At 38.3% G+C, this 21,593-nt stretch overlaps 1 protein-coding gene across 1 annotated transcript in view; it reads right to left on the reverse strand.

Annotated features, from left to right (window-relative positions):
• ADAM12 (ADAM metallopeptidase domain 12) overlaps positions 1 to 21,593 on the reverse strand; it is a 308,768-nt gene that overhangs the window by 106,511 nt on the left and 180,664 nt on the right. Inside the window, exon 5 of the mRNA XM_081329681.1 lies at positions 12,982 to 13,058. Within this exon, the coding sequence (XP_081185807.1) occupies positions 12,982 to 13,058 (77 nt within the window). The remainder of the gene's footprint in view (positions 1 to 12,981; positions 13,059 to 21,593) is intronic.

A 21,593-nucleotide genomic window follows, 5' to 3' on the forward strand; every position in this document is an offset into this window, starting at 1 on the left:
GAAACTTCGAATATGCTGTTATCTGAGCACAGAAGATGGAAAGGCATCATTACATTGAGAAACAGCTACTCCAGGCAGAGCAGTTTAGGAGTAACCTGCTGAGGGAACTATGGTAAGTCTGATCAGATCAGCTACGCTCGGTAGAATCAGAAACTTCAAGTTTAGGAAACAATCCAGGAGCAGCAAGCTGCTGGGAAAACACTACTTTCCAGATGTTTATAGATCAATTACTTTATGAGCTGTTTTAGATTCTTACCAGTTACCAATGCCTGCCTGATTAGCTGGTAGTTTCCTTTTTCTCACCTTTGGAAGATAGGGTCATTTCCATCTTTGCTACTACTACTTCATTAATTTACAACTAGAGACAGGAAAGAGTACATAATAATAACCACACACAAAAAAAACCCCAGACTACGTAAGGAGATTAGTAATAGCACTCTAAACAACTCTATAATAATTTCTATTTATTCTTTATTTTTTCTATTTATCCATAACTATTTCTCCAGGTCAAAGACTATTGGTTTAAATTGTTTGCATGGCGTGGTCTGTTCTGACTACTATTAAGAATTTTAATGCTGTAAGCCCAGAGTCGCTTCAAAACAACATGGGAAGCCAATAAATTTAATAAATAAAAATAAATAAAATAAAGTAATAGACTTAACTAGAATTCAGTGCAGAAAAAAGAGACAGATATGCAGATGGATATATAGGCAGACAGACATGGAAGTTCAGTGTCCTTAATTAGCATAAAACTCAAATCTAGAGACTTCTAGTAGTAGTTCCAATCAAACAAAACTTGCTTCCTTCCTGAATGAGTAAGGAGTTGCATTATACTGTAAGCTCTGCACACCAAGCATGGTAGAAAGGGCAGGGTATGGTTTCAACTGCAAAAGCAGAAAACATGTTCTGCACAAAGGATGTTATTGTATCTCCTCTTTGTTGGACATTGAACCTTCCTGAAGCAAGTGCTCTTTTATGTGAAGTGGAAGTAATTCTGTAGAAATAATTGAGGAGTATGAGAGAATTATGGAACAGGTCATTGAGACAATAGTATGGGATTTTATTTATTTATTTAAGTATTTGCTTATATGGCCAACCATATCCCAACAGTGTATCTGAGCTTAATACAATAAATAAATAAATAAAACCCAACAATTAAAACAATAATCCACAGTGTCCCAAGTAAATGACATGTTCCAACCATAAAGACATATCATCAACGACAATAATAGGGCCAGCCTGTTTCACTTGAACTCCTGGGAAACAGGACTTCAGAACCTTACTAAAGACCAATAAGATCAGGATTTAGATCTCCAGGGGAGGCTTTTCCACAAAGCAAGCCCTGCCACACAGCCAACACAGCTCCTGGATCCAACAAGATCAGGTTGTTTAACAGAGGGAACTCAGAATATGCCTCTGTGCAAGATCTGGTGGTTAGAGTGGAAACAATGGGAGAAAGATGGTCCCACAAATAGATATGTTATTCTATTTATCCAGGTCAAAGACAGTCTGTTTAATTATTTGCATGGTTTTGTCTGTTCTGAATACTACTAAGAATGGGACAGAAAAGTCACACAGAAGGACAAATCGTTGGCAATGATCTTCTGTGTGGAAGTAAACTTATCTTCCAAAATAAGCTGGGCCACTGTTTCACCTAAAACATACCAAAAAAATTATGTCTTTGTCAGAATCTCAGTTAAGTGATCTCCTTTTGAGCTCCTATAGAGGGCAACCCAGTTTCTTCAAAAGAAGGACTGGAGTGGGAAGCTTGCAGTAAAGTTTTGATGATTGATTAGATGTCAAAACGTGAATCATCAGAGTATGCGCTAAACTGGGCACTGAACAACAATAGGCTCAGCATTTTAGCACTGAAAACTTTAATGGATGCTGGGAACAATATGTTCTTTTTGCAGCTGGCTAATCTGATGACTGCACTGGTAGCTTTCTGGAATTGGGCTGTGACCTCTTGTTCTTGCAGTATCCAGGAAGTGGATGACTAGAAATAGATGCCTAAATTTATTTTTGTAAATTTAGTCCTTTACTTACTTAATGGAATGGCTATTGATTTTCCACCTGTGTTGGTAGCATCATTTGGTGAAAAGCCACAACTTTGGTTTTGCGTATTCAGTCCACTAGAGTTGGACAACCACTAAATTTAAATAAGTAAATTAATCATAATCATAATTTTCAGACTTTCAGTTAGCATTGTTTAGGCAAAGCTCGATAGCTACTGCAGAATCCAATTTATCTGGGCAAGAGAATAGCTATATCATCAGCACAAGAGTATATGAAAATTAATCTCTAGTTGAGTGAACAGTGTGCAAAATTCACATCTGGAAAGAGCCTGAATACATAGGGTAGGGGTCCCCAACCCCTGGTCTGTGGACCAGTACTGGGCCGCAGCATGCCAGCAACTGGTCCGCACAAACAAACAAAGCCCCATCTGTGGGATGCAGGCAGCACACAAAAACACACACTTTCTGGTCCACAGAAAAACCTTTCTCCACGGAACTGGTCCCTGGTGCCCAAAAGGTTGGGGACCTGTGACATAGGGGGCCAGGATGCACACTTGCTTAGCCCTGTTTTGTCAAGCCTTTTTATCAAGCCTTTTTGGACCCTGTTTATTTGTTAGTATGCTAAGACCAAGTAATTCAAGTAATCACCATCAGGATAAATAATTAATTCATGATCAATTCTGCCAATGGGGATATGAACATGTAATCAATGCTCCCTGGACCCCAGAAAGTGAATTTTCCCAGAGTGCATGATAGATTTGCTGAATAGAAGAGAAATAAGTAAAAGATAAGAGATAAGATAACCTTATATACTGTATAAGGTTATTCTATCCTATCCTGTCCTGTCCTGTCCTGTTCACCCCATCCCACCCCACCTATAGGAAAGAATAACTCATATCTGTTGATAGATATTACCAATTAAACAATTAAATTATATTATTATACTGCCAATATGAGCATCACTCAGTGACTCTGTAACCGCGATAGGGTAGGACTGAGAAAATAATTTCCTACATAGTTAGGGTTAGCTCTCAACTAGCCTTTAATAATAAAGAGTAAGTGGCAAAAGAAAACCTCTTTCTGACTCAATCATTCTGTCATTTTATTGAATCCAAAAATAGGTTAATTTGAGCCATTGATGCTGCCGTTATTCTGGTATACATTTAAGCAGACTCATATCTGAAATTCTGATCATCCTTGACATTAGGTAAAGGTAAAGGTTCCCCCGCACATGCGTGCTAGTCGTTTCCGACTCTAGGGGCCGGTGCTCATCTCCGTTTCAAAGCCGAAGAGCCAGCGCTTGTCCGAGGACGTCTCCGTGGTCATGTGGCCGGCATGACTAGACGCCAAAGGCGCACGGAACGCTGTTACCTTCCCACCGGAGTGGTCCCTATTTTTCTACTTGCATTTTTATGTGCTTTCGAACTGCTAGGTTGGCAGAAGGTAGGACGAGTAACAGGCGCTCACTCTGTTACGCGGCACTCGGGATTCGACCCGCCAAACTGCCAACCTTCCGATCGACAAGCTCAGCATCCTAACCCACTGAGCCACCGCGTCCCTTCCTTGACATTACTGCTCCCTAGTTCTTTTCTACATGTTTTATAAGGTTTTGTTTCAGTGTGCAAAGGCAAAACAATTAAGGCAACTGCTTAATAGCCTTGGTTAGAAAATACCATCATGGCTGTATTCTCATTTCAAATGCCTCTCCTGTTATAATGAATTCATTTTATTTTCATAAATATAGAGTAGACACATTAGCATCCTGAAATCTATTTAGCATCCAAAGAAAAGGATGTGCATATTCATCATGTCATCAAGAGACACTAGTTATGCACAGTAAATCTTTCACACTGCAAATCGTATTCATTCAGCATGGCTTTTATGTCTGCTATCCAGGAATTTAAACTAGAGTTAAAATGTGAGTGATAGCACTAATAAGATTAAAAGTCTTGCAGTTAGGAATCATGGTACTATAATCTTGGTATCGGCAAAAGATTTATGTACAGATTTTTTTCCTGTACAGACAATGAATAAAAAATGTAGAACAAAGAAAAGAGAGGAGCTTAGCTTCAATAACATTTAACTGGATTTTTCAAATAACACTGTAGATAAAATGGTTATAGAATAAATGCTTTCCTGCTCTTTCAAGTTTACTGTAGCACATACTGCTGTCTGAAGGCCTTAAAACAGACCATGGACATTTTTCAAGTATCATCAAATAATTATACATGGTGGAAGGAACCAAAATATTTTGATAATGATACTTTCCACTCAATTGTTTCTGATTCCCAGCAATTATGTGGACCAGCTCTCTCACATATCATGATCTTTTACAGCTTCTTTTGTTTATTTTAATGCTCTGGCTGGTGTAAAATATATATCACATACCACACTGAATCATATCTTATCAAATGTATCATTATGCCAAAAATACATCATTCCAGCATTCTTTCCCAAAGTCTTGAGGTACTGCATTTTTTTTAAATATAATTTTCAAAGTTCAGGAGAGAACAGTGAAATCTTGTGAGGGGTGCTGTGATTTTGAACTAAGAAAGATATTATATCTGTGGATGCAACATTGCCAGACTCTGCATTAATATACAGTATGCCTATGAATTATCCTACTAAAAGAAATTCTCAATATATATCTGGCAGGCTGAGAGCTGTGAACCAAAGCTTTCGCTGTGTCCCTGCGTAACAGATACAGTGCCCTTGCTGACCTTATTAGGGACACTAAGGAGACAAGTCAGTTGGGATGATGATAACTCAAATAAGCAGGGGATCGTGGTCCAAGATGAAGAACTTGTTTTGGACAGGGGAAAGTGTGAATCAGGTATTACATACCAGTCATGCAAGAAGAACAAGGCATCCAAAAAGAGAAGCCACCTTCTGGTTGGTGATTCAATTATAAGGGATGTAAATTTAGGAAAGGATCCAGAGGTTTCAAAAGAGGTCAGGTGTCTTCCAAGTGCTACTGCTTAGCAGGGACAATAAGCATTTTTTAAAGATAGTCAAGAATGCCAGCAAGGAGTGTGAAGTGGATGCTATTGTACATCTTGGCACTAACAATCTGTCCCAAAAAGATGTATACTCTGTGCAGAATGATTTCCAGAGCTTGGGGCGGGAACTTAGCAGGATAGGCTGTAAAATACTTTTACCAGTGTATAATGAACAAAATGGAAAAGGCCAGCATTTAGCAGAATTCAATATGTGGCTAAAGGAGTGGTGTAAAGGGGAAGGCTTTGGTTATATTAGTCACAATATCTCCAATGAAAAACTGTACAAAAGAGATGGTTTGCATCCATCAAAGAAAGGGACTGAATTACTTGGCAATAAATTCACAGATTTTCTGAAAAAATATTTCAAATGAACAACAGGGACAGTGTGTTAATTGACACAGAATGTTCCTGTCCCCGGCAATCTAAAAATTATAGGGTTATCAGTGCATGTAGCATAGATGCGTGTGGGGACAAGAATATCAACCTTGCTGTCAAGCAAAATCAAGCTTTTAACAGCAAGTGCCACACAAAGGGCACTAATCAAACAGGTGGTAAGAAAATAGGGGAACTCAGGCACCACATAGGTTATGTAGAAAAAAAACACAGGGTTAGTCATAAAGGACTCAAATGTCTATACACCAATGCACAGAGCATGAGCAACAAACAGGGTGAATTAGAAATTCAGGTATATGAGGGCAGATATGATATTGTTGTCATTATGGAAACTTGGCGGGATGAAACCCACAAATGGAACACACAACTAGAGGGATTTAAATTATTTAAAAGAAACAGACCAAATAAAAGAGGAGGTGGAGTTGCTCTCTCTATAAAAAATAACTACATCTCTACAGAAATAGAGCACAACGATGATGAAAACTGTCTTGAATGCATTTGGGTAAATATAAAAAAGGGGGGTGTCAATACACGTCCTCGAAGGGAAGCAAACACGAATCTCCAGTAGGAACGTGTGACAAAACAGAGGTTGCTTTATTCAGCTCCAATGCACGTAGAGTGGAAACAAAGTCAGCGTTGGTAGCACATCACTCCCAACTTACATAGCCATCAGATACAAGGGCTCCACCCTCACGCCACAGACCAACATCCGCCCACACATCCATATAAACCCTCCTTCCCCCTACAGTTCAGTTTGCTGCTATCCCCAGATGCCATCCCCACGCGTGTGTCAACCCATCTCCCCCCTATCCGGCATGCCACCCCCAGCCAGGTAAGTAAACCAGGTAACCCCTACCCTTAACCCCAGGTGCCCAACCCCACTGCACCCAGCCACACCAGGGGATCCGCGCACCAAACCGCCCTACGCAAACCTGAGGAAGTCCAGTCCTGCACGCTGGAACAGCTGTTCGGTGGCAGGCCTGGCAGGAGGGTCCGGTTGCTCAGATGCGTCTGCCCGCATTCCCGAAAGTGGCTGGCAGGCGGCCGAGGACCCAGGTATCACCTGGCAGTCGGCATGCCTGCAGGAGGGTCCGTTCATTCAGCCACACCTGCCAGCATTCCTGGAAGCAGCTGGCAGCCAGCCGAGGATGCAGGGAGCAGCTGGCACTTGGCAGGCCCAGCCGGATGGTCCGTCTGCACAACTGCGCCCGCTGTAAGTCCCGGAAGTGGCTGGAGACTGGCCAACGAAGAAGGACAACAAGGAAGGCTGACGACAGCAGAGGGAACGGGCAAGTGACATGGCCACCTGGCGGTAGGCCCCAGGCGGAGGCTGCTCGAGGCCGGACAGGAAGGTGCAAGGCCGGCACGCGAGGCCGCCCCCCCATTGAGTGTCGGGCCCACAGGGCTCGACAGGGGGGGGAAATGACATTGCCATAGGTGTATACTATAGGCCACCGAACCAAACAGAGGTAATAGATGAACTTTTTGCTAGTCAGTTAACTAAGATATGTAGCATATCACAACAGTAATGGGGGACTTTAATTACCCTGACATCAGGGAGACAGACTCTGCACCAAGTGGAAGATCATACAGATTCCTAATGATAGAAGGTGTTGAAACCACAGGAACCTTGGGGGGGAGAGTATGACCATGAAATATTGGAAATAAAAATTATGCAAGCACTAGTAATAGAACACAATCAAACTAGAGTCTTGGATCTTAAGACAGCTAATTTCAACACACTTAGAGAGAGCTTGAAAAGGATTCCATGGATGAAAATCCTCAAGGAGAAAACAACTCAAGAAGCTTGGGAAATTTTGAAAAGTGAGATTATAAGAGCCCAGTCTAGCACAATACCAACAAAGAAGAAAAATAACAGCTCTCAAAAGAAACCAGCATGGCTGCATAAAAAACTCTCTGATAAATTGAAAGACAAAAAGGACAAGTATAAAAAGTGGAAAGAGGGGCACATAACTAAGGCAGAATACCAGCAAATAGCCAGAGCCTGCAAGGATGAAGTGAGGAAAGCTAAGGCTCAAAATGAACTAACGCTTGCAACAAAAGTAAAAAATAACAACAAAAAAGCTTCTTTCAACATGTAAAAAACAAGAAAAAAGTTAAGGAAATAATTGGTCCATTAGTGGGAGAAAGTGGCAGGAAGATGACAAGTAATAGGGAGAAAGCAGAACTGCTCAACTCATTTTTTGCATCCGTATTTACACAAAGGGAAAAAAACAGTCTAACTTATCAAAAACAGTGCTGTAAAAAACAGAATAGAAACACAAGTTAAGATAGGCAAGAAAATGGTAAGTGAGCACCTGTCCAGCCTAGATGAGTTCAAATCACCAAGACCAGATGTATTACACCCCAAGGTTCTGAAGGAACTGGCAGATGTGATCTCAGAATCATTGAATTATATCTTTCAAAGATCTTGGAGCACTGGGGAACTACCAGAGGACTGGAAGAGAGCTGATGTAGTTCCCATCTTCAAAAAAGGAAAAAAAATGGATCCAGGAAACTACAGACCTATCAGCCTGACCTCAATACCTGGGAAGATCTTGGAAAACATAATCAAGCAACGAATCAGTGTCCATCTAGAGGCAAACAAAGTCATTAACAAAAACCAACATGGGTTTCTCAAAAACAGATCATGCCAGACAACTCTTATTTCATTCTTTGACCAGGTAACAAAATTAGTGGACCAGAGGAATGCTGTGGGTATAATTTACTTGGACTTCAGTAAGGCATTTGGGAAAGTAGACCACAACTTACTATTTGATAAAATAGAAAAATGTGTGTTAGATAGCATTACCACCAGATGGCTGACCGACCGTACTCAGCGTGTGGTCCTCAATGGAATTGCATCTACATGGAGGGAAGTGTGTAGTGGAGTGCCACAGGGTTCTGTTCTGGGCCCAGTGCTTTTCAACATCTTCATCAATGATTGGATGAGGGTATAGAAGGGGAACTCATCAAATTTGTAGATGACACCAAGCTGGCAGGAATAGCCAACACTCCAGAAGATAGGCTTAAGATACAGAAGGATCTGGACAGACTTGAACACTGGGCACTATTTAAGAAAATGAAATTCAGTGGTGAAAAGGGTAAGGTTCTACATTTAGGCAAGAAAAAACAAATGGACAGGTACAGTACAGGTGGTACCTTGCTCAATAGTATTAACTGTGAGAGGGATCTTGGAGTCCTAGTGGACAATCACTTAAATATAAGCCAGCAATGTGCTGCAACTGCCAAAAAAGCCAACACAGTGCTAGGCTGCATTAATAGAGGGATAGAATCAAGATAATGTGAAGTGTTAATACCACTTTACAATGCCTTGGTAAGGCCACACTTGGAATACTGCATCCAGTTTTGGTCACCACAATATAAAAAAAGATGGTGAGACTCTAGAAAGAGTACAGAGAAGAGCAAGAAAGATGATTAGGGGACTGGAGGCTAAAACATATAAGGAATTGCTGGAATTGAGTATGTCTAGTCTAATGAAGAGAAGGATGAGAGGTGACATGATAGCAGTGTTCCAATATCTCAGGGGCTGCCACTAAGAAGAGGGAGTCAAGCTATTCTCCAGAGCACCTGAAACTAGGACAAGAAGCAATGGATGAAAACTAACCAAAGAGAAAAGCAACCTAGAACTAAGGAAAAATTTTCTGACAGTTAGAACAATTAATCAGTGGAACAACCTGCCTCCAGAAGCTGTGAATGCTCCAACACTGGAAGTTTTGACAGCCATTTGTCTGAAATGGCATACAATTTCTTGCCTGAGCAGGGGGTTGGACTAGATGACCTCCATGGTCCCTTCCAACTTTATTATTATTATTATTATTATTATTATTATTATTATTATTATTATTATTATTATTATTATTATTATTATTATTATTATTATATCATCATCATGGGGTGATGTACATATATATGGGTTCACAGTAAATAAATAACTGCAATTGTGAATTTGAACTTGAACATACTTTCCTTAATTTAATAAGCTTTCAAAAGCTAGTGTGTTGTGATTTAAAATTGTTTTTACAACCTAAGGGTAGGAAACTACATGAAATGAAATTGTAATTGAGAATCTTTCTCAACATGAAGTCCTCCTGCTATGTTGGATTTCAACTTCCAGTTGAGGAAGGCTTATGTGCACAAGATCAAGGGAAAAGAAAAATTAGAAAAAAATCTGCAGTCTGGAAAAATTAACAGTGTCCACAATAAGGTGAAATAACTCCCAAATGACAGTGTTTGTATGATGACATCAAAAAGAGCCTTGGTGGAGCAGTGGGCTAATGCCTCCTTAAGTAACACCAGCTGCCTGCAATTAGTGCAGGTTCGAGTCCCACCAGGCTCAAGGTTGACTCTATCCTTCCGAGGTAGGTAAAATGAGGACCCAGATTGTTGGGGGCAGTAAGATGACTTTGTAATAATGCCGCTTGGGGTGGGGGGGCGAAAGCCCTAATAAGCAGGCATATACATAGAATGAAGGCTATTGCTAAGCACATTGATTTGTGCTTAGATTGTAAGCCGCCCTGAGTCTTCGGAGAAGGGCGGGATATAAATGGGATTAAAAATAATAATAATAATAAAAAATGCCACCATTATATACTTCCATCTTGCTGTCTGAAATATGTATGTAAATTTGTGCAATGTCATCGTTATTCACCTTTTGTGATTTGTCTTTCCCCCTTTGCCCACCGCAAAGACACCCATGAACTCCTTAATTTAGAAAATGTCAATGAAATGTCATGTAGGCTCAGGCAAGCTATAATCAAGTAAAAGGGATCATTAGGTTACCAGCTGAGACATACAATTTATTTCTTTGTTTCACACAGCGACAGAGGACAAGTAACCTGCTGTAGATTTATGTAGCCAATTACTTTACTAACCTTGGCCCCACTTCCTCAACAAGACAAGTCAACCATATAGTGATTATCCCCTCATTTTTAAAAATGTAACATTCCTATTATGCAAGACTTTCTAATTAGTTAATGGGAATGAATTTAAGGCTATCAGAATACATATTAATTTAGCTGCCATTTATATGGATGTTAGAATTACAATGGCATTAAAAAAAACATTTCCTCCTCAACCTTGCTCTTACCTGTTTGTTTCTTCACTATGTGTTTCTACAGAAATCCTTCACAGCATCTAGCATAACAGCATAACAACTGTGCTGAATCAAGCCAAGGACCCATTCAGTTCAGCATACAGTATCCTCACAGTGGCCCAGAAATTCTGCCTAGCATTATATTCTTCAACAGCTAGTGTAAGGAGTGTTATTCCTTCATGATTGGATGTAATTTATAGGTATCATGATTAGTGCCCTTAGTTAGCTTTATTTATCACACTCACATAACTTTCCAAAATAGATATTGAATATTTGAAGTCAGACAGGATTCTCTCTAATTGATATATAAACCCATATTGTATCTGAATGTAAAAACATAATCCTCAAGTACTACAAAGGTAACCCATTCAGATGACACTAAAGACTAATTTTCCTTTTTTAAAGGTCTGCACCCTTATTTTTAATGGCACAAACACTTTTACAATTAATTGATCTTTGATCTCTAGCCCTCTTTAACTTTGTGGCCCACAGCAACATTTCTTATTTCTCTGCACTATCACTAGACTCTGAAACCTCTGTAAATATCTCTTCCTTTTGTTCTTTGTTTATAGTGAGATGTATTTTCTCCCCCATATTATTGAAATGTGTATGGGGAGTTCAAGTTTGCTAATGTTAAACTACATGTCAACATCAAAAGAAATTCCAATTATAATGACACAAAGTGTTATGAGTACTTCTGAATGTAGGAAAACAAAATAAAAAACCCTTCTTGGCCTAAACTATAGTAAGAAAGACCATGCAATAAGTTGTTAAGTACTAGAAAATGAATTGCATTGCTTGCTAGTTTTTATTAACTAGCTCTGATTCTAATACTGTAAGACTAAAGGTTATGATTAAATGGTGCTACCAAGCTGTGAATTAGGTTTATTAAGTTAAAACAACAGATGACTCTGTTTGACATATCATCTCACATGGATATCTCAGCTGTCCTAATTTGGATTCAAATAGACAGGATAGAGAGCAGAATAGGTACAGCATACCAATCACCAAATGCTGCTTTTTGAGATGAAGACTAAGACAAACTGAAAGAAAAATCTAGAAATATATGCTTCAGAAAATATTAGATGTATTGAGCTAGCGCCTTAATTGGTTATTACAATTACACTAAAAACATTCAGCCTGAAGCAAATGAAGAACAATTATGCTCAATTCCAACCTTGCTTTTCTAAATATATCCACAATGCAGACTTACAGTAAATTACAGCATGATAAATTCAGAATGACTTAGTGAGCAAACTCCAGTGTTCCCATTTGCTGGTTATATAAAGTAATAGATTTATGAACTGGGTCCAGAATATAAAAAACACCAGTTAAATATTTCCCAACAGATTTGTGACTTTTCACTGCGTTATTAAATCTGCTTAATGTTATTCAGTTTTTCAAAGAAACAAGGTTCTATCGATTAGTAAACATCTTAGGTACTATGATATGTGAGCAATTACATATATGTGTTGACATTTGGATTTCTCAGGGAATAGGCTGATTACTTTAAGCAATACAAAGTTCATTCCTAGCTTCTCTTTTGGGGATAAATTCAAATAATATTTTTTTTAGACTAGTGTCAGTGCTCAGATTGTTTGTTCCCAGCATCTGCTAAATTGGGGGTCTTCAAAGTTGGCCCCTTTATGACTTGTGGACTTCAACTCCCATAATTCCTCAGCCAGGCACATTGGCTGAGGAATTCTGGGAGTTGAAGTCCACAAGTCATAAAAGGGCCAACTTTGAAGACCCCTGTGCTAAATGGTAGCAACCAGCCAATAGCTTCCATAGAAAACCATGATGGTGTCAATATAACAACACACACACACAATGATATCATGTCAATGACATAATGGTGTTTTTGCATCACAGCATTTGACATATGAATATTGTTGTTTTGGTGCCCCATTCAGCTCATGTTTATATTACAACATTCTTAATATTCATAATTTATATTGGGATTGTAGTTGATGCTCATGTGTAATTCAATACTAGCATACTTGAACTTCTCTCAAAATCTTTTTAATAATGCAGAGAAGACAGTTCCTGTAACAGAGAATAAAAAAGGGGAATATTTATAGTTTCAAAGAGATTAGTGGGGTATAGAGAAATGCAACTAATGGACAAAACAGATGAAAGAACCAAGAGTAGGACAAAATTTCTGAAGGGATAAAAGTATACCACAAAAGTTTATGATGATCAAGTAAACTTTGTGGTTATTCCAACGTCACAGAAGGGTACCAGGAGGCAAGAGAACAAGACATTCCGAGATATTAGCGTTATAGAAATCTTCTAATCTTTAAAAGTGGGCACTCATCTAAGTACTGGCAATACCTTCATCCCAATTTCACTAAAGAGCTTCTATGTCCTACAAGATCTAGACTAAGGCTTTAATAAAATTGACTGGCAGCACTTGTGATTATATCTTACGTCCATAATTTCAAATACTTTGTCTTACCTGAGTCCAGAGCATGTACTCAAACTTACTGCAGATTCAGAATATTCTTGTACATGGCCATGATAGAAGCAGTGATTCTAATGATACAGAGAAAAAAGGATCAATTCCAATATTCCATGTATAATCTTATTACAGATGTATAATGTGTTATTATTATTATTATTATTATTATTATTATTATTATTATTATTATTATTATTATTATTATTATTTATTATTATTATCTGTCCTGAATTCCAATGACTGAGGAAATAATCATGCTGAAAGCATCTTTCTACCTAGTTCAAAGCAAGGCATGAAATTTTTCAGGATTTAATGCCAGATTTATACGAACTCAAGGCAATATCTATGCTCTATCTCATTCAACAAAAGACAATGATCAAACAAGTATTTAAAGCAATTCTCCTGGACACGCCTGCCCTTTTAAATTATATTATTATTGGAAAACCATGATGGGAACAGTTTGAAAAATTAAACACCAGAGCAAATTACACTGTCATTCACCTTTAGGCGCTCACTGTAGATATATATTTTAAATTATGCAGATCTATAAGACATAATTAAGCATACTACTGTACAATGTAATAGAACCATTTCCTATTTTACAGCTTCACAAAGAAATTGATCATGAGAAATTAGAGTGGAGAGGAAAAAGGAAGAATGTTTTATCATACTATACTGGCTTGGAAGCAGCTTGTTATTAAGAAGAGGAAGGAAAAAGGGGCCAGCGCCAGCACCGTGGCGGGATGACATCCTTTGGAAGTTCCCGAAGGATTGTCGCTTTTCAGCTGTTTGGGGGATCTGTTTGAGTTTCAGACAGATCAGAGCTGTCCTGTAGGGATGGTGAAAAAGGGAGGCACAGTTTTGGCAGCACAGGAGAGATCGCAACCTCCTGGAGAGCTGACGGAAGCTTCCCAGACCAGCAGCTGTCAGACGGCCATTGCAAGCCGTCACAAGCTAGGGCAGCCACTTGGAAGATCTTGAAAGTAAGTTTGGAGGATTGCCTGGGTGAGAAGATTGAGAATCCTTAAATACTGGAAACTGTGTGTGTGTGTGGGAAATAAGAAGAATTTGAAGCCGTGGAGAAGTGGGGGAGGGGAGCAGATTTTTAAACTGCTCCTCTCCTGGAACTGCAGCGGTGGATAACAATGGAAGGCAAAAGAAGGCAATGAATCAAGTATCTTGGCTGAGAATACCCTTGAAGCTTAAGAAAAAAAGGAAGAGTAAGTGACCTTGAATGACAGCTGCTGGACTCACTGATAAGAAGTTTACAGAGTCTGTTGTTGTTTTTTTAGTTTGTGGAATGGTGGATTGTTTTTTACTTTGATTTTTTTTCTTTTGGACTAAGGCACAGAGACTCTGAAACGAACAAAGAGCGTAAGCTGTATGGATTAATTTCTTTCTTTTTTCTTTTTTAGATATAAGGATATTTGGCTTTTTCCTTCTCTTTTTCTTTCCTTTTCCCTTTGTACTCATCTTTACTTGTCGCTGAAATTTTTCGTACTCTTTTTTTTTTTTTGGAGTACATTTGGATTATAATACCCCATCGACATTTGGATTACAAACTACTGGAGAAAATGAAGAAGACCACAACACACCCAGCAACAGCTGCCCTAATATCACAGAGTCCGGTGGCACAGAAATCACTGGACAACACAATGCAGCAAGACAGATCCAACATGGAATTGAAAAATATGATACTGGCTCTACACACAGACTTCAAAGAAGGGATTGGCAAACTAGAAGAGGACCTAAAAGAGGTCAAAGAACTGATGGAGAAAAATGAACAAAGATTGCAACAAGCGGAAGAAAGAATTGAATTAACAGATAAGAGACTAGAGGAGATTGATAACCGACTTACATTAACAGACAGGAATCAGGAGAAAATGATCATTGCTTTAGAGATGGATAGAGCTGATTATTATTTAAGATTCCAAAATGTTGAAGAAGAAAAGGGAGAGAACCTAGCAGATGTAATGGTGGGAATATTAGCAGAAGCATTGGAGGAAAGCAAGAAAAAGATAATTAATGATATAGATGAGATATTTAGAATATACACTAGATATGCAATGAGAAATACTCTCCCCAGAGAGGTGCATATAAGATTTACTAAAAAAGCATTAAGGGTAGATATACAACAGAAGCTGAGAAATGTTAAAATAAAATATAAAGGAAGAGAGATAGTGATGTTAAAACAGATCCCAAGAAGAGTGAGAGACCTGAGAAAGGAGTATCAATTTCTGACAAAAGGCTTAATTAAAAAAGGGATAAATTTTAGATGGTTAATACCAGAAGGAGTAATGATAAATTGGCAAGAACAGAGACATAGACTGGACACAATAGAGAAAGCAGAACTTTTCTATGATCAATACTTTGGGCAGCAAGAAGAAAGGCTGAGAGGGAAAGAGTAATCAGACAGCAAGGAGACGAGACAGAAGCAACACAGTAAGTATAGCATAGAACAGGAGGAAAGGGTGTTGAGAGAAGGGACAAGAGCAAAAGAGGCAAAAGAGCAAAGAGAGATGAGAATAACGAGAGCAACTAAAACTTCAAATAAATAATCATGGAAGAAGAAATAAAAGCAATTTTGATAAATGTAAATGGACTAAATTCGACTATAAAAAAAAGAACACTAAATAAATTGGGGAAATTAAAAATGGATACAATTTGTTTACAAGAAGTTCAAATTAAGAAACAACATAAAAATCTACTAGAATATCCAAAATTGGGAGAATTATATACCTCACTTGCAGATCAGAGTAAAAGAGGTGTGGTATTATACTGTATATTCAAAAAGCAATACAAATTACATTGTTATATTCAGATGAAGAAGGGCGAATTTTAATGGTGGAAGTAATTATGAATTGTAAAAAAACTTTATTGGTAGCGATTTACACCCCAAATGAAAACCAAGAAAATTTCTATTCAAAATTACACCAGAAAATAATAGAATTGGAATTCGAAAGCATATGTATGATTGGAGATTTCAATGCTATTGTAAAGGCCGGGCTGGATTATAATACGAAAAAAAAAATAAGACCCTAAGGAGAACACTTCCAAAATCTTTTCATAATATGGTGGATGAATTAAATATACTAGATGTTTGGAGAGAAAAATATCTGGAAAAGAAGCAATATACATTCTATTCTAACAGACACCTGTCCTGGTCGAGAATAGATATGATATGGACATCAATAGACTTATTTACAAGTACACAAAATATAAACACAGAAACAAGCACATGGGCGGACCACAACCCAGTCACAATTACATGGAAAGGACAAAAAAAAGAACAAGATGGACATTAAATCAAACTGTATTGAATGAAAAAGAATATATGGAAAAAGAAATGACTTTCTTCTTTAAGGAAAACAAAACAGAAGATACCTCACTTCAAAATGTCTGGGATACAGCGAAAGCATACATCAGAGGACTTGCTATATCTTATATGGGGAAAAAGAATAAACAGAAAAGACAAATTAGGGAAAAACTGGAGGAAGAATATCAGACGAGAAAGAATTACAGAAAGATACACAAAACAAAAAGATAAAAAAATTAATGGAGTTGAACAAGCATAAAATGAACTTAATAGAAAATGAAGAGGTGGCAAGGAAAATAAAGGCAGCTAAACAAACCTTTTTTGAACATGCAAACAAACCAGGGAGATGGTTGACATATAAAATTAAAAAGGAGAAAGAGAAGAGATGGATTAAACAACTGGAAGATGCCGAGGGGACTATACAACACCAGAATGAAGAAAAGAAAAAAACAGCTTGGGAATATTATGAGAATTTATATAAGCAACAAGTAGTTTCAGATGATAGGATAAAACAATTCTTGGAAAAAACAGAGATACCTAAAGTACCAGAGAAATTTAAAAAGCTACTAGAAGAGAAAATAACAATGATGGAATTAACAGAAGCAATTAAAAAACAAAAGAATGGCAAAACACTGGGACCAGATGGGCTACCAGCGGAACTATATAGAACATTGCAGGAACTGTTAGGCAATGTAATGCTATAATGAACTCTATAATGAACTCCTCTCTGAAGCTAAGATACCAGATTCATGGTTGGAAGCACTTATTACCCTGATACCAAAGGCAGAAACAGAAATACAGAAAATAAAGAACTATAGACCGATTTCCTTGCTGAATGTGGACTATAAAATATTTGCATCAATCATGGCCGAAAGGCTTAAAAAGTTCCTAAATGAATTTATACATATGGATCAAAATGGGTTCCTGCTCAAAAGACAGATTAGAGACAATATGCAAATTATATTAAACACATTAGAATATTATGAAACACATCCCGAAAAACAGATGGTATTGATGTTTTTGGATGTGCAGAAAGCATTTGACAATGTGAATTGGCAATTCATGATACTACAGATTATGGATTTTGGGGAGAAATTTATAAATGTAATTAAAGCAATTTACAATAAGCAAATAACCAAAATAATGATTAATGGAGATATGACTGAAAAGATTAACATTATGAAGGGAACAAGGCAAGGATGCCCTTTATCCCCATTATTGTTTGTATTGACACTAGAGATACTAAATAGAACTATAAGACAGAATAAGGATATAAAAGGTATGAAAGTTAAGAGAGAAGAATATAAGCTACAAGCAGATGATTTAGTATTTATTTTGGAGGAGCCACTAGAGACAGGACCTGTATTAATAGAACAAATAGAAAAATATGGTGAGGTAGCAGGTTTGAAGATTAATAAAGATAAAACAAAAATGTTAGTACTGTAAAAATATTACTGAAAAACAAAAAAAAGAATTGATGGGAAAGTTAGAGATACAGATTGTAAAGAAGGTAAAATATCTGGGGATTCACCTCACAGCAAGATGTACAACAATTAAAGAAGATAACTATTACAAATTGAAAAGACAAATCGAAGTAGATTTGGACAAATGGAAAAAGGTACAACTATCATTAATGGGCAGGATTGCAATAATCAAAATGAATATATTACCACGATTGTTGTTTTTGTTTTCAACAATACCAATAAGATTGGAAAAGAAATATTTTGAGGGGCTAAATAAAATAATTTTGAAATATATTTGGCAGGGGAAAAAGGCAAGAATTAACTTTAAAATGTTACAGGATGCAAGACTCAGAGGTGGGTTTAGCTTACCTAATTGGGAATTATATTACCAGGCTGCAGTAATGTCATGGATGAGAGAATGGATTTTACTGAGGAATACTAGATTATTGACATTAGAGGGACATGATTTACAGTTGGGATGGCATGCGTTCATATGGTATGGGAAAAATAGAATACACAGCTATTTCCAGAGACATCATATCAGGAATTCTTTATTGATGGTTTGGGAGAAAATAAAGAGGAAGCATTACTTGAGGATTCCAGATTGGCTCTCAACGATGGAAGTGTTTATATTTAAGTTGCAAATTTGCCTGGAATTCAAGGTTAATGCTATTGCTGATGAAATGTAATACCTTCTCCCCAGTTATGGATCTGATTATAAAAGAATGTTTGTGTCACAAGCAGCATTTCTAGCTCCTTTGAATGCCATCTTAAAAAAAACCTCTTCCCCCCCATCCCCTTTGTGAAAGGTTATCTTAATAATGCAAAGAAAACTATCCCTCATATTTCAGCATAACAGTCATATCACCAATCCCTATTTCTTGGTTCATTCACATCTAAGCTGCATTAATTAACCTTTCAGTATCAGGGCATGGTTTTCAATTACATAATCTCAGACAGCAGCCTTCTAAAGACCACCTTGATTTGGTTAGAGAAAGTAATCATGAAAAGATCACAGTTGAGTTTTAATAGTTCAGGAGTATAAATTTTTGGCAAATTTGATCACCATGTAAAGAAAATATTAGCTTAGCCCAAAAGTTTCATTTTAGATGAAGCCATGTAAAAATGATATGTGTTATAGACTATGCAGGGCATACTACATGAATAAAATGAACATTATAAAAGAAATTGCCTTGAATGTTTACTGAGTTGCCTTTATAATCTGTTTTGGTATCAGCTTAATAAAAAAATAATGTAATGGGGAGAAAGTCACATAAAAGGAATTGTGTGTATCAATGTTTATGTGTTTATAATAACAGCAGAAATATCATGTGTAATAAAGCAATATGGAACAACAAATAAGAATAATATTCAACAAAACATACTCATTAAAAGCATGGAGTGGGAGGCAAGGAAGGAAAAAGAAAGCCCCACTCTTTCAACATGAATTTGGGGAAGGCTGCATAAAGAGGTAAAATTCAATAAGCCTCTAAAAGACAGAATAGCAGAGTGTTTCCCAAAATGGCTGGCTGGGGAATTCTGGGAATTGAAGTCCTCCCACTTTAAAGTCGTGAAGGTTGGGAAACCCTTGGATATCAGATGCTGCCCAAATATCAGGAAACAGAGCATTCCAGACCTTACACTCCACTTTAGAGATATTTAATATTCACAAACAAACAATCCTCAAATAGCTTTCGGTAACTGTCATTACACACAACAAAATATTATTATTAACAACAACAACAATAATAATAAAGTTGGAAGGGACCTTGGAGGTCATCTAGTCCAACCCCCTGCTCAGTCAGGAAATCCTACACCATTTCAGACAAATGGCTGTCCAATCTTTTCTTAAAAACTTCCAGGGTTGGAGCATTCACAGCTTCTGGAGGCAGGTTTTTCCACTGATTAATTGTTCTGTCAGAAAAATTCTCCTTAGTTCTAGGTTGCTTCTCTCTTTAGTTTCCATCCATTGTTTCTTGTCCTGCCTTCAGGTGCTTTGGAGAATAGCTTGAGTCCCTCTTCTTTGTGGCAACTCCTGAGATATTGGAACACTGCTATCATGTCCCCCCTCGTCCTTCTCTTCATTAAACTACTAGACATATGCAATTCCAGCAACTGTTCCCTGTATGTTTTGGCTTCCAGTCTCCTAATTATATTTGTTGCTCTTCTCTGTACTCTTTCTAGAGTCTCAACATCTTTTTTACATCATGGTGACCAAAACTGGATGCAGTATTCCAAGTGTGGCCTTACCAAGGCATTGTAAAGTGGTATTAACACTTCACATTATCTTGAATCTATCCCTCTATTAATGCAGCCTAGCACTGTGTTGGCTTTTTTGCCAGTTGCAGCACACTGCTGGCTCATATTTAAGTGATTGTCAACTAGGACTTCAAGATCCCTCTCATAGTTACTACTATTGAGCAAGGTACCTCAATAGTACTGACTCAGGAATTCTGGGAGTTGAAGTCCATGAGTCATAAAAGAGCTGAGGTTGCCTACCCCTGTCCTATACTATACCTGTGCATTTGGTTTTTCTTGCCTAAATGTACAACCTTACTTTTTTCACCACTGAATTTCATTTTGTTAGATAGTGTCCAGTGTTCAAGTCTGTCAAGATCCTTCTGTATCTTAAGCCTATCTTTTGGAGTGTTGGCTATTCCTGCCAGCTTGGTGTCATCTGCAAATTTGATGAATTCCCCATCTATCCCCTCATCCAAATCATTGATGAAGCACTGGGCCCAGAACAGAGCCCTGGGGCACCCCACTACAGACTTTCCTTCTGGTGGCATTACAGGCCTATTATGGTTATAGTAATCTGATAGATACTCTAAGCTCAAGTTTAGAATTGTATGTGATCTTGAACTGGGCTCAGTAACCAATTGTAGAACAGTATGTGATCTTGAACTGGGCTCAGTTACTAAGCGGCAGCTAGTGCAAAAGAGTAGAATGCCCAAGGCCAGGTATTCCATTCAGCCACTGCATTAGCTTCCAAACCAAGCACATTAGTAGCTTCACATAGAGCATAGAGTATAATCTAAACATGCCATTATTGTGCTTAAGGTGGGATACTGCAATCCTAAAATTGGCACTGTTTGTTTCCAGCAGAACTTGGCAATATTTATTCCCAGGCAAAGAGGTTATTTGAGCCTCATGTGACAGCCTCATGTAGAATCACTCTGAAACTCTGTTCTAGTTCTTTCTGTGAGAATGCTTTCCCATTTTAGAACAGATAAACTACTAATTCCCCAATCCAGAAGCCCACTACTCACAAAATCTCCCCCTTGACAGGATTCAGTCTTTGCTTATTAGCCTTCATCTACTCCCAACCTAAGGGACGTGGTGGCTCAGTGGGTTAGGACGCTGAGCTTGTCGATCAGATGGTCGGCAGTTTGGCGGGTAGAATCCCGAGTGCCGCGTAACAGAGTGAGCGCCTGTTACTCATCCCAGCTTCTGCCAACCTAGCAGTTCGAAAGCACTGTTGTGATTCAGGGTCAGCCTGTGGGTTCGGCAGTTGGGTCGGATGACTCAGAGGAGGAGGGGGGTGTTGAAGACCTTGCTGAGGGGGTTGAAGATCTTGCTGATGAGAGCCCTCAGGCAGGCCCCTCCCACTTGGTCACCACGGAGACCCAGCTGTGTGAGCCTGACAGTGTGGATGAAGATGACCCACAGCTGGCCCTGTTCAAGGACGCCCGACGCAGGAGGCAGTCAATTAGGAGTAAACAGAGGAAGGCAATGGGGCTCCTCGGAAGGAGGCACAGAGAAGCCACGCCCTGAACTCTATATAAGGGGAATGTGTGGGAGGGCTGGTTTGCTGAAGGCAACCGCTTGGA

The sequence above is a fragment of the Vipera berus genome, assembly GCF_964194415.1.
Source record: "Vipera berus genome assembly, chromosome: 5".
Classification (NCBI taxonomy): Eukaryota; Metazoa; Chordata; class Lepidosauria; order Squamata; family Viperidae; genus Vipera; species Vipera berus.